Source organism: Drosophila santomea, chromosome 2L, assembly GCF_016746245.2.
Source record: "Drosophila santomea strain STO CAGO 1482 chromosome 2L, Prin_Dsan_1.1, whole genome shotgun sequence".
NCBI lineage: Eukaryota > Metazoa > Arthropoda > Insecta > Diptera > Drosophilidae > Drosophila > Drosophila santomea.
In genome coordinates, this window is record NC_053016.2 from 27,740,694 (window position 1) to 27,754,416 (window position 13,723).

General features: G+C 40.5%; 1 protein-coding gene across 1 annotated transcript; it reads left to right on the forward strand.

Annotated features, from left to right (window-relative positions):
* The first annotated feature begins 6,938 nt into the window (after window positions 1-6,938).
* Window positions 6,939-13,169, forward strand: LOC120451444 (dnaJ homolog subfamily C member 7-like). The gene is made up of 4 exons (XM_044006346.1): window positions 6,939-6,996; window positions 7,217-7,490; window positions 7,547-7,934; window positions 13,068-13,169. The coding sequence occupies exons 1-4, from the start codon at window positions 6,939-6,941 to the stop codon at window positions 13,167-13,169; spliced, it is 822 nt and encodes a 273-aa protein (XP_043862281.1).
* The last annotated feature ends 554 nt before the right edge of the window (window positions 13,170-13,723 follow it).

A 13,723-nucleotide genomic window follows, 5' to 3' on the forward strand; every position in this document is an offset into this window, starting at 1 on the left:
AATTGAATTCACCCCGAGCACATGCATTTCTTATTCGTTCTTGTCGTTGCGAAATAAAAATTAATTATTCTTGCCACCAAAGTTCGGTTAATATTTTTTAATAAACTAATAAAAAACTTTTCTGGAATATGAAGGTGGGAGTGCCAAAGGATAGATACCTTTAGTTATCGGGCAATATCTGAAGGTCACCGTACCACAATCCAAAATGGGTTGTGGACAAAAAAGTCCATGATGAGCTGGGGAACAAAAATAAACGTTTGGTTATAGACTTTAGAAACTTAACGAAAAAACCATGGCTGATGTACCCATTGCCAAACATCCCCATAATACTAGCTGTCCAATTTAGGGGGTTTGGACTGTCACCCGCTCTCCGATCCCTCTTACGCTCTCTCGCTTCCAAATGTGAAAAAATAAAATTAAATTAAAAAAAAAAAATATTTATATATATATATATGGAACTGGCGGGTAAATGTCTAATTAATATTTTATTTGGAATGGTCAGAGGGTATGTGTTATTTGTTTCGTTGTTGTATTCTTCGATAGCAAAGCAAATTGTATTAAGTGGACTGCGGAGTTAAAGCAAAAATGTGTTGCGAAAAGAATTTGGCTTGCGTTGAACACAGTGAAACGAGAACAGAATTTTTGCCACTTTTGGCAGAGCTTTGGACTTAGAAATTTTCACTGAACTTGGCACAAATTATTTTCACTTTTTCACATTTGGAATTTTGCACTTTTCGGACTGGATGAATATTTAAATATATTCGGAAATTTTGACTTAGAAATTTTCACGAATGAGGGTGAAAGGAGAACGGTGGGTAATATGGCGGCGCCCGTGAGAATGAATAAGTACTTTTCTTTAATTGCCTTTTGTCGGAGAAATCCGTTAGAATTTTCCAAATATGCTGAAACAGAGACACTCGAAGAAAAGCGAACACTAGACTTTTCGTAATTGCGCGGGCGCGACCGGGCGTATCTTTATTCGGCGAAATTAGTTTTGACACTGGTGCTTATTCTAATTAGTTAGGCTCTCCCAAGCGCAGCGGAGACTCCTTGGAGACTCTTTGGTGAAGAGCGGGAGAGCGTAAGAGAAGCGGAGAGCGGGTGACAGTCAAAACCCCGTAACTTGGACAATGAACATCTTCCAACAAGCTTAATAAAGACATTCGGTTTGTTTTTGTGACGGAACATACTGCCACGCTTTTTTTGTTCTCAGAAAACTGTAACTCCGTTGAAACTTCAATCTGATGGGACCGAGGCCACTCGCTTGGATTTCGGAGTAAGAACTCCGGTCCATTTTCCCATAGAGTACACCTCAAACCTTCTAAGTCTGTTCCACGTGAGACTTAATCAGCTGGATTTTCTTCCGTGGGCACATGACGCCAAACTACGTTCTCTGTGAGTTCTTGAATTTCAGATACTCTATTTGCGACAAATGTTGCTAGAGTGGATGGATCCCTCTTTAACCAGTATAATGTGACTTATGAGCCCGACCAAAAGTTAATGCTTTCAAGTTCCAATTTATTAAGCAAAGGAGATACTTGAGACCATAATTTGGCCAGCAGATGCGCTGCACACAGCTCGAGCCTTGGAATTGACTTTGTTTTCAGTGGGAACACTCTAGACTTTGCGGTTAGAAGTCTTGATAACCTATTTGTCCCAGCCACGGTACGAATATAGATGCAACAGCCGTAGGCGTGGCTCGATGCATCAGCAAATCCGTGGATTTGAACAGTGTCATAGCCAGACAGACAGATATATCGAGGAATGGAGATCTTGTCAATTGCTAGTAAATTCTGCTTAAATTCGTTCCAACTGGTATGCAAGTTCATGGGAACCGATTCGTCATAATCTAATTTCTGTCGCCACAGTTCCTGAAGATTTTTGCTCGTGTAATCAATGGACATAATAATCCCAAAGAGTCAAACAAACGAGCTGTGACGGACAAAATGTTGCGTTTAGTTGGTGGTAAGGACTGAAACGAATCCTCCAAGCAATAATGAAACACATCATTTTGAGGGTTCTATCTCATCCCAAGCGTTTTAACGGATTCAGAAGAGTTAAATATAAGAGATTTTTCTGATCCCTGGTTGGTCATCAAACTTGGGTGATTTGTTGCCCATTTGGCTAGATGAAAACCCCCTAACTCCAAAACCTTCGTCACTTCTTTGCGAATTACCTCCAACTCTTCAATACTGTTCGCTCCTGTGAGCATATCGTCGACATAGAAGTCGCTTTAAATTACCTCTGATGATACATGATGTGACTCAGCGTAAATTTTTGATAGCTCAAAGAGGCAGGGGATGGCCAGAAACGGAGCAGAGGCTGTCCCATAAGTGACAGTGTTGAGGCGATAGGTTTGGAGAGCTTGCGTTGATTTTTCCCTCCACACGATAAGTTGGAAATCTCTATCTTCATTTGCAATGTTAACTTGCCTATACATCTTTGAGATATCCGCCGTCAAGGCATATTTGTGCAAACGAAATCTTGCCAGAATTGCGTAAAGCTCTCTCTGAATAGTTGCACCCACCATTAGAGTCTCATTTAATGAGATCGAGGTTGACGTTTTACTTGAAGCGTCAAAAACAACTCGCAACTTTGTGGTGCTACTATCAGGTCTCAAGACACATTGATGTGGAATGTAATAGTGTTTCTCTGGAGGAGGTGTTGGAAGCAGTGACATGTGTCCAAGGTTAAGATACTCTCATAAATTCCTGATACATGTCATGTAACTTGCGATTATTTGCAAGCTTGCGTTCCAATGCAAGAAATCTGCGATTTGTCGATTCGAAGGATAAGCCTAAGACACTCGAATCTTTTTTAAATGGCAACTTCACATCAAAACGACCAGACGAAAGCCTATGTACGGTTTGCTCAAAGTGCTGCTCGCAAGCAAGTTGTTCAGCTGTATAAACAGCCTTCGATCTCTTAGGAACATGTTCCAATTCCCAAAATCGTTCCACCAGAGAGTCGAGAGAACTTACATTTTCATTGCCAAAGACGCTGCATACCTAAGCGTTCTTCGATGCGCGTTGAGTGAACTTTCCCGAAACAATCCATCCTAGTAAAGTTTTCTGAAGTAAAGGATGTTCAGAACCCAATTTTATTTGGCCTACGCTCAAAAGATCGAAAAAGGATTCTGCGCCAATCAGTAAGTCCACTTTTGCGGGCTTGTGAAAGCGAGGGTCTGCCAGTTCAATGTTTGCCGGAATTCTACATTGGGCACAATTGACTTCGTGATCGGGTTGATAAGATGAAATTGATCTTAACACCCAAAAATTGGTAGCGAAACTATGAGCATTGACGCGAGAATGAATTGACGTGTGGACTTTGTGCCGTACTACCGAGTCGTTTTTCCCTACAGTAGTGATATTTAGATATGATTATTGCCTGTGTAACCGCAAACGCTGTGCTAAGTCCTCTGCCATAAAATTGATTTGAGATCCTGAATCTAACAGCGCTCGTGCTAATTGAAACTGTACAAATCTATCCCGTACTTTAACGACAGCAGTAGCAAGAATTACTGGGTCAGTACTAGCAACATGACAAGAATGGGCTTGATTATTATGATCAACTGCTACTGATGGTGCCTGGACATGCACTCGAGGAGCTGATCCCGACGAAAATGGTTGCTGCTCTACCCCGTATCTGTGAAGAAGTGTGTTGTGAGGCTTAGAGCAAACACGACACTTTGTTGCTTTGCACTTCTTCACTGGATGACCTGGATTTAAACAATTTATGCACAACCGATTGTGTTTTGTAAAATCGAACCGCTGAATCACCGATAAAGCCATGAAAGGTTGACAACTGCCTAAACTGTGATTTGTGGCTGGACAATATCGACACTTTGAATCCGGTCTGCGGTCTGTGTGCATGAGAAGGAGGATTTGGAATATCCCTTATTGGAAGCATGGCTAGGCTTCCCTTTACTTTTGGTTGACTAATCAGCAGCTAGATGTTGATATCTTCGATTCAATTGAATCGCACAATCGGACCATGTCGGTAGCGTGTTATAATCAAGCTGTTCTTCAACTCGCGATTTTGTAGTGTGATCTACCTTGGACATTGCAATGTGAATAAAAATTGCGTTATTTATGTCCATTTCACTACCCAACGACTGTAATGACGAATAAAGGGCCGATATTTCGTCAATAAGGGACCTCAAGCCTGATGCAGATGGTTTCGATACTTGAGGGGGGTCAAACAATTGAGAAATGGTGTCAAAAAAAATCAAGCATTTATTGTCGTAAACGTTTTTCAGACTAGCCAATGCCTTCTCATAATTTAAATCCGAAATTTGAAACGCCTTGACAGTTCCTAATGCATCGTCTGTTAGACATGTCAGCAAATGGTTGAATTTTTCGATATTTGTTAGAGATGCACTAACAGATGCACTTTTCATTATGCACTAAGCTCTCGAAAAGACATAAAATTTTTAAAGTCGGAATGTTTTCCACTGAAATTGGGCAAATTCATTTTTGGTAAATAGGACAAATGACGAAACCCACTGTTATCCCCGTGACTAAGTCTCGGAGCCTCGACTCGACTCATTGCGGACTGATATAAAGCCTTTGTGATTATGAACATATCCTCGACAGACGCTCTTAAATCATTTCCTGCATATCCATTAATTTTTCACAATATGTTTCGAGAAGTTGCATTCGGTATTCCAAACATGAGAGAACGCTATAGTCGAGTTCCCCGACTCTTCCTTCTGCCTGTTACATACTTTTCAACGAATCTAGTATACCCTTTTACTCTACGAGTAACGGGTATAACTATCGAACGAAATGGTTTTTTCCTCAAATGCAGTTTTTATACGTCCAATATCGCTCTTTACCCTATCGTGTTTTTGCATAGCCACTATTAATTTAGAATTAAGCTTTGCCGATACTTTTTTTTCTTTTTCCATTTTTGAAATGAATTGGAATAAATAAAAATAGTCCAAATACTAGTAAATTTCCGAAACAAGGGTTAAATCACACACGTAAATGCGCACGAAACCAATTTTTAATCGATGCCCAAATATAAAAAAATTGATTTCCAAACTCAAATTCAACAATAAATTTTATTGGGTTATATGAGGGTTAACTGTGCCGAAGAACCACCGAAATGCACAAAATGTGTAGTTTGTAGGTGTATGTACCGTTGATGGGTAAAACCAAAGCCGAAAATGCACAAAATTTGAATTTTATGACACATAAACTGTCCGAAATAATGTCCCTGTTGTCCCGGGACCAGCTGCTGTAGCTCCAACTCGTGCGCGACTTCCGACTTTGGCATTGCCGAAATTCAGTGGAGATTATTCGGAGTTCAAAAATTTCATCAGCCTTTTCGAAACTTTGGTTCATAAAGACGCCAGCATTCCAGTTATCGAAAAATTTTATCCATTTAATTTCATGTCTCTCTGGTGAAGCTTTGGGAACAATTAAAGCTTACCAAGTCACCGAGAGCAATTACGAAAAGGCACTAGCCAGTTTAAAAAAGGTTTACGATAACGAATGCATCATATTTAAGAATAATATATCAACATTGTTTAGTCTTCCTAAAATATCGCATCAGTCCGCTCCCTCCTTGAGAAAGCTTATCGATACTGTTTCGTCGATTTATGGTTTTCTGTTATCGATAGGAGATGATACAAAAATTTCGAATGCAATGTTGATATATTTGGTATTGAATAGAGTCGACCCAGTGACCAAACAAAAATGGGAGGAACAGCTCGATTATGAGACTTTGCCGCTTTGGGCCGATTTTGAAAAAATGTTAAATCGCCGATATCAGCATTTATCAGCTGAAGAATCGACAAAGCCGAAGCAAGATAAAATTGTGTCGAGCAAGCCACATAATCTTAGCTCATTTTCGTGTTCCTTCTCCAACAGCAAGCCTCAGCAAACTTGTAGCTTTCAATGCAGCAGATCATTTGCTAAAGAATTGTAGCCCGTTTGGGCGTCTCTCTGTAATGCAAAGGTTCGAGTTTGTTAAGTCTGCCTCCTTATGTATCAATTGTCTGCGAAAAGGCCATACTGTTTCGAAATGCAAAGGCAAAAAGTGTCGAGCTTGTGACCGCTCACACCATATTCTGCTTCATAGATATACAGTGCCTGAGAACAGTTTAGCCAGAGACCATATCTCCTCCTTTTAACCAAGATCAGCATTCCACGTCACATGTTATGCATGCCACGTCCTTGGACAGCGTGATTTTGGCTACGTCAATCGTAAGCGTCCGTACGAAAAACGGAGAATACATTTTGGCCCGAGCTCTGCTGGACTCTGGGTCTCAAACAAATTTTATAACAGAAGAACTGGTACCGCTTACAGATTCGTAGAGAGGAGTCGTGTATCAACTTACTTGGTATTGGCGAGTCCAATTCTCAAGTCAAAAAAAAAGTTACACACAGTGGTGAAGTCGCGAATAAATGGTAGTGAGTTCTCGTTCGATTTCTGGATCTTAAAATCGATCTCCGGTTACCATCCTGATCAGTCGGTGAACGTCAGTGATTGGAAAATCCCGAAGAACCTACCATTAGCAGACCCATATTTCTACAAGTCACAAAAAATTGATATATTGATAGGAGCAGAATCATTTTTCGAATTGCTAGCTGTTGATCAAATTAGACAAGGTCCTGACTATCCAACTCTACAAAAGACCCTTGGGTTGGGTTGTTTCGTGCAGATACAAGTCTGCAGTCCCGAAACAAGTTGTGAATAGTTTTAGTTGTAGTGAAGAACCTTTAGTATCGATTGACAGCGCATTTCGCTGGAGGAAATGCCAAATCCAAAGAAAGAACGGAGTCTATCTGCGGGTAGATTTCCCATAATTTGTGTCATCAGTCGAGGCTTGCATTTGAAGCAGCGCACACATGATCGAACTGTCTGACTGCAGAGTTCCTGAGCGTCCAAATACGCTGTCGTAGGATGCTCACAAGTGCTCGAGGGCCGACATGAAAATGGGAATGGTGCAAGTGCCGGACGTAGCTCTGCACAAACTGCGAGCGTTTCGTCAACAGCAAGGGAAACTTGGCATCATATGATATAGGAGCGTTAGCTAGTCGCAACAACGAAAAGTTGCACCAAGTGCCTGTATCCTCATGGATGAATGAGTTCAATCGCTGAAGACTTGGGCCGACCTTGGAGCCTTTACGAACCTTTTCAATTTCTACTTGATACTCGTGCTTTTGTACTATTTCGATAATCTTATGAAACGCTTCATTATATTCAGTCGATGACCGCATCGATCCGGGCTTCGAGAAGTCCTACGTCCGGGTGGCCAAGTGCTGTCTGGCCCTTGGCGACATCATTGGCACCGAGCACGCCGTCAAAATGGTCAGCGAGCTGAAATGGTCGCAGAGCACGGCTGTTGCTGGCGAACAGGCGGCGGTGCAGAAGTTGCGCCAACTGGAGGCCACCATTCAAACGAACTACGACACAAAAGCCTATCGTAACGTGGTCTTCTACCTGGACAGTGCCTTGAAACTGGCGCCCGCCTGCCTCAAGTAAGTTCGCAATCAAATGATATAGAAACCCAAGTTAATTGAACTGAATCTTTCAGATATCGTCTGCTGAAGGCTGAGTGTCTCGCCTTCCTGGGGCGATGTGATGAGGCCTTGGACATTGCTGTGGGCGTAATGAAGCTGGATACCACGTCGGCGGATGCGATATACGTGAGAGGGCTCTGCCTGTACTTCACGGACAACCTGGATAAGGGAATTCTGCACTTTGAGCGCGCCCTGACCCTTGACCCCGACCACCACAAGTCCAAGCAGATGCGTAGCAAGTGCAAGCAGCTCAAGGAGATGAAGGAGAACGGCAATATGCTGTTTAAGTCGGGTCGCTATCGCGAGGCTCACGTGATCTACACGGACGCCCTGAAGATCGACGAACACAACAAGGACATCAATGCGGCAAAGTCTCATAATGGAGCTGTTCCTCCCATTTTTGTTTGGTCACTGGGTCGACTCTATTCAATACCAAATATATCAACATTGCATTCGAAATTTTTGTATCATCTCCTATCGATAACAGAGAACCATAAATCGAAGAAACAGTATCGATATGGTTTCTCAAGGAGGAAGCGGACTGATGCGATATTTTAGGCAGACTAAACAATGTTGATATATTATTCATAAAGATGAGGCATTCGTTATCGTAAACCTTTTTTAAACTGAAGTGGCGCACGAGTTGGAGCTACAGCAGCTGAGCCCGGAGCTTCGCTGACGCTTGCTACCTTCAAGGCAGACAACAGGGACATTATTTTTGCCTTGGTCACTATACAAAGCTCTTCCAACTCGTCGCCAAATTCATCGCTACAATCAATGTCTTCTATCTGTTCTTGTAATTGATTTGCCTTACTAATTGAAGCATTTAAGTTTTCTAGTCGACATTTCCATTCTTCCTCTAATAGCGGAATCGATCCCGTTTCTAATCGCTCATTTAATCGGCGAATTGTTCTGACCCGACTTTGGAGCTTGCTTTTCAGCTCTTCCAGAACAGATTTATTTTTGGTTTCTAGGCTCATTTTAAATTAAATATTTAAATTAATTAAATTAAATTAATAAAATTTTATTTCCGAATTAAATAAATAAATGGCCGAAACAAATTATCTCAAATCAGACCGAAAATATAATTTAATAACCTTCGAATCAATAATTAGAAATTTATTAAACCAAAACAAGAGAGAACGCTATAGTCGAGTTCCCCGACTATCTGATACCCGTTACTCAGCTAGTGTAAGTGCGAAGGACAGTTTTTGGCGGTTTGTGGGCGTTAGAGTGGGCGTGGCCAAAAGTTTTTTGGCAAATAGATAGAAATTTACAAGACTAATACAAAAATGAAAAAATATCAAAACATTTTTCAAAAGTATGGGCGTGGCAGCTTTGGGCGGTTTGTGGGCGTTAGAGTGGGCGTGGCCAAAAGTTTTTTAGCAAATAGATAGAAATTTACAAGACTAATACAAATATGAAAAAATATCGAAACATTTTTCAAAAGTGTGGGCGTGGCAGCTTTGGGCGGTTTGTGGGCGTTAGAGTGGGCGTGGCAAAAAGTTTTTTTGCAAATCGATAGAAATTTACAAGACCAATACAAAAATGAAAAAATATTAAAACATTTTTCAAAAATGTGGGCGTGGCAGTTTTGGGCGGTTTGTGGGCGTTAGAGTGGGCGTGGCAACCTGAATCGACAAACTTGCGCTGCGTCTATGTCCCTGGAGTCTGTATACTTAATCTCAACTTTCTAGCTTTTGTAGTTCCTGAGATCTCGACGTTCATACGGACAGACGGACAGACGGACAGACGGACAGACAGACGGACGGACAGACGGACATGGCCAGATCGACTCGGCTACTGATCCTGATCAAGAATATATATACTTTATATGGTCGGAAACGCTTCCTTCTGCCTGTTACATACTTTTCAACGAATCTAGTATACCCTTTTACTCTACGAGTAACGGGTATAAAAATAGGTTATTTTTAATTTCATAAATTATTAATTTATTTATTTTATTTTATTATTTTATTTATTTTATTTAATTTACGCCGAAAAGGGTATACCCGCAGAATACAGGGTAGAGCGTCACTTGACGGTCCTCTAATCTAAGCGCGCCAACGAAAAAGGGCCAAACAACAACAACGCAGGTGGCGGTGCAAAAGCGAAGCGAAAAGTTCACCGCTGCAGCTGCTAGTATATAAGGCTGTCTGTGTATTGGTGCGCAAGCTTGGATTAACTTCCCAACTATTAATGCGAGTTTCAACGAACGAGAGGGGGAAGGGGGGCGACAGTGATTGCAATAATACAGTACAATATAATAAATAAATGTTGCGTCCAAAAGCGGTTCAATATATGAATGTGTATTTATTTTATCAACCAATAAATTGAATAATTTGCATGCAATCTAGCTCTACTATATTGATACGCACATATGTGCCAAGAACTGAAAGCGAGGCGCAATATTCCAGCACAAGACAATAAACATTAAATTTGTCTATAACTCTAGCTTTCAATTTTTTGCACAAATACCTGTGATTTCCGAATACTAATTTTAGCGGCCACTTTCCTTAAAAGTTCCCTCGGTGGTGGCGGCAATTCCGGAAGCAGGGTATTTCGCGACCGACACGGAATATGTTTCAGATATATTTATTATTTACACAATAGCGCGTCGCGGGCAACAATATATTTATTTATTTGCACAAAAAAAAACAAAGAACAATTTTTTATGTGTTTTTTTTATGTTGCACTTTTATATTATTATATATATATATTATATTATATATTATATGTGTCACTGTCACTTTAATTTGTTTAAATTAATTCTTGTCCACCCGGGGGCGCCATGAAGAATTTAATTAATTTATTTAAAATATTGAACTTTGGTGGCAAGAATAATTAGGTTTAATTTCGGAACTACGACAACGAAAAAATGCGTGTGCTTGTGTTGAATTCAATTTTTCGACTTCATCTCTATTTAACATATGTGTTCTTAGGCCTAGCTTAACAGAGGTTGGCGAAGACGGGGCGAATTCGCAAAGAGCAAGAGAGAGCTTTATTATGCTCCCGCCTTCGCCCTAAACTAACTTACACTAGACTTCAAGTTTTTTCCTTCTTCATATGCCAACAATAAACCACAAACAATAAACAATGACCGACAATATGGGTTCAGCCAACAAATAAGAATACCCAATAATATAATTATATTAAATAAAAACAAATGGATATAAATATTTATTATATAAATAAAGGACAAATTAATTAATTAATATAAACATTTATGAATATATGAAAAATAAATGAAATATTCGTGTATTCCTTTAGTATATTAAATTAAATAATTAGTAAAAAAATGAAATATATTAAAGTATATAAGAAAATAAATATTTATCATAAAGGAAAATCAAATGAATAAAAGCAAATGTTCAAACTACTTAAATTATATACGAATGAGGGAAAAATGTATGAAATTGATTCAGTTCTATATGAATAATGGTAAAATAATATAGTGACAAATCCAAAATACCCTTAGACTTAAGTATAAGCCTACTTTACATACATATTTATTTATTGATGTGGGAATGGGCCTGGCATCCCTGTTTAGCCGAATACACCATAGATGAGTTGTGACGAGAAAAGGAGATTGACGAGGAGGTGAAAAGCGAGGAGTTGAAAAGAGAGACGACGCTGAAAAGACGCAAAAAACGACGACGAAATATATCAAACGGTGTTAAATTAGGTTCAAATTTCCATTATATTCCAAGCTATTCTCAGCACTATTTTTAGTTATAAAACTATCAAAAATCAAATAAAATAATAAAACAGTTGGACTTATTATTAAAAACCAAAACCAATCCCACAACTATGGGGGCTCAACCTATCTGAAAAAATCAAAAGTAAAAAGACGAAGAATTAAAGGAAAAGAAGATTTAAAACGACGAAAGCGGTGAAAATTAAGAACTTGAACGAGGAAAAGTTGAAAACGACGTGTGTAAATGACGCTACAAATAACAAGCTGATCTGCAATCATACATATATGACGACGCGTATGTGTGTGTAAATGACGAGCAGAAGGAGTGTTTAAATTAGCCTTTTCCTCCTTCCCGGATGTCTTCTGCGACTCCAGACGCTGGGAATGTCTACTTCCTGAGTCCTCGGTGTGTCCGGCTGCTAAGCCAGAGAGTGATGACTTCTTACGGAGATTAGGATGGAGGGCGTGACTTCGCCTTAGATCGCTGGCCTTTTGGCTCAGAGAGAATGTACAATATAAACAAATGGCCAAGTGCCGGAGTAGCTGTTCTTTATTGTTAAAGGGCTAGCTTAAAACTGAATACAAAGAATCGAGAAAATATGAATTAACTTAGCTCCAATGCATCACGCCATAAACCCATGGTCGGCAAGCCGACTCAGCATTTATGCAGCGCAATTCGGTTCCCCGGATACTGGGTGTCCGATTGCCGCTGCTGACCATTTTTAGCGCGGAGCGCTGAACTCAGTTGGGGCATATCAGCATTATTTTTTTTACGCGCGAATCCCACGGCCACACCTCCCGCCCAACCGACCGAGGGGCGCTGCCGTGTATCGTACGGCTCGAATCGCGGGAAGATAGACGCGATATAGAAGACAGTAAAGGACGAGGAAATACATATATGTATATAGTAGTAAGATCTAAGAATTCGTTAAGTATGTTAGTATTGATCGCTTTAAAAACGGCAGAGAGTCAGAATTAGAGATAATAGGATACAATCTATTATAGTCAGAACATAATACTCTGTAGGGATCATGCAACTCATAATTAGATCTACAATGATTTAAAATTAGAGGTACGTAATTTCTAGTAAATCTGCTCGGAACAGTGAAGTTTAGCCGACTAACCAAGTCGGGACTATAAAAATAAAGACTGTTCCAAGCATCGTTCTACGGTTAGCTAAGGACAGTAAGTTAATTAACATTAGTCTACTTGAATAAGGAGGTAATCTAAGGTTTGCATCCCAATTAAGGCGCCGTAAGGCAAAAAGTAAGAAGTTCTTTTGAACCGATTCGATGCGGTCCGAGTAAACTTCATATTGTGCACTCCAAACAGGTGATCCATACTCGAGGATCGGACGGACTAGAGAAATAAATAAGGTTTTGGTCATGTAAGGATCATCAAATTCCTTTGACCACCGTTTTATAAAACCAAGCACACCTCTGGCCTTATTGACAATAGACGAAATATGGTCTGAAAATTTAAGTTTAGAGTCCAGAAGAACACCAAGTTGGCACGATAAAAGGTCATAACTTTACACTTAGAGCCATTTAAGTTTAATACGTTATCACGGCACCAGGTTTGAAAGCAATCTAGATCGGATTGTAAGTCCAAATGTTTGACACTACTTAGTTGCTAGGGCATTATGAACGTCAACTAAGTTGCTGCTGACGCAAATATATTGAGCGCTCTATTAGTTGTTAACTACTCCCCCCCCCCCTCAGATTATGACCGTCCTCGTTTATATTAAGCTTATCGATGGTTTGTTGTATTTCGACGGAGACTCGCTGTCTCCTTAATACCAGAAAAAAGATGAGTGAACCAATCAGACCAACGTTTAGGATTACTCCAGCCACGAACCAAAGTTTAGGGGAAACCGCGGCGTCAACCTCGTCCTGGAACCCTTGGATAAAGCGCAAGTTGTCATTGTTCATACGGTGTAGCAAAAGCATGCTCAGTACCGGGTCGCTGCCGACGATGTTCAGTAGTGGTAATCTTGCTACGCAAAGCTGCTTGTCTATTGTTTTTCGGAAATTTACGAACTCCGTTCCGTTGATGGTACTGATCGTGATGGTACCAGATGCGTTCCTTTGACGAGCACCTCTAAGCCGCCATCCATGCTGACGCGGGCTGTTGCCTCGTTAATGATAACGATGCCGTCATCTATAGGGATTACTGCCCTCAGGTGCCTGGATTGGGTATGGCACTGGGTTGTACTTCCCGCATGGAGCAAGCGGCAGCAGATTTCGTGTTGAGATCGCTCGCAGAAGGTGTTGTACGTGGTCTCCATGCACTCGGTGACGGAAAAGGTGTCTTCTTCACATTCTGCCAAAGTGTCTTCGCCGAGTCGTAGGATTACTTGATAATGTGATAGGTTGCTCGAGTGCCTCAGGCAGTTTCAAACAACAGTACATCTCCATCTATGACGGTAATGTATTTTCGTGAGAAAAGTCGGTAATCCATGCACTTGCCACTGCCATGGTGATGAGCGTTATGA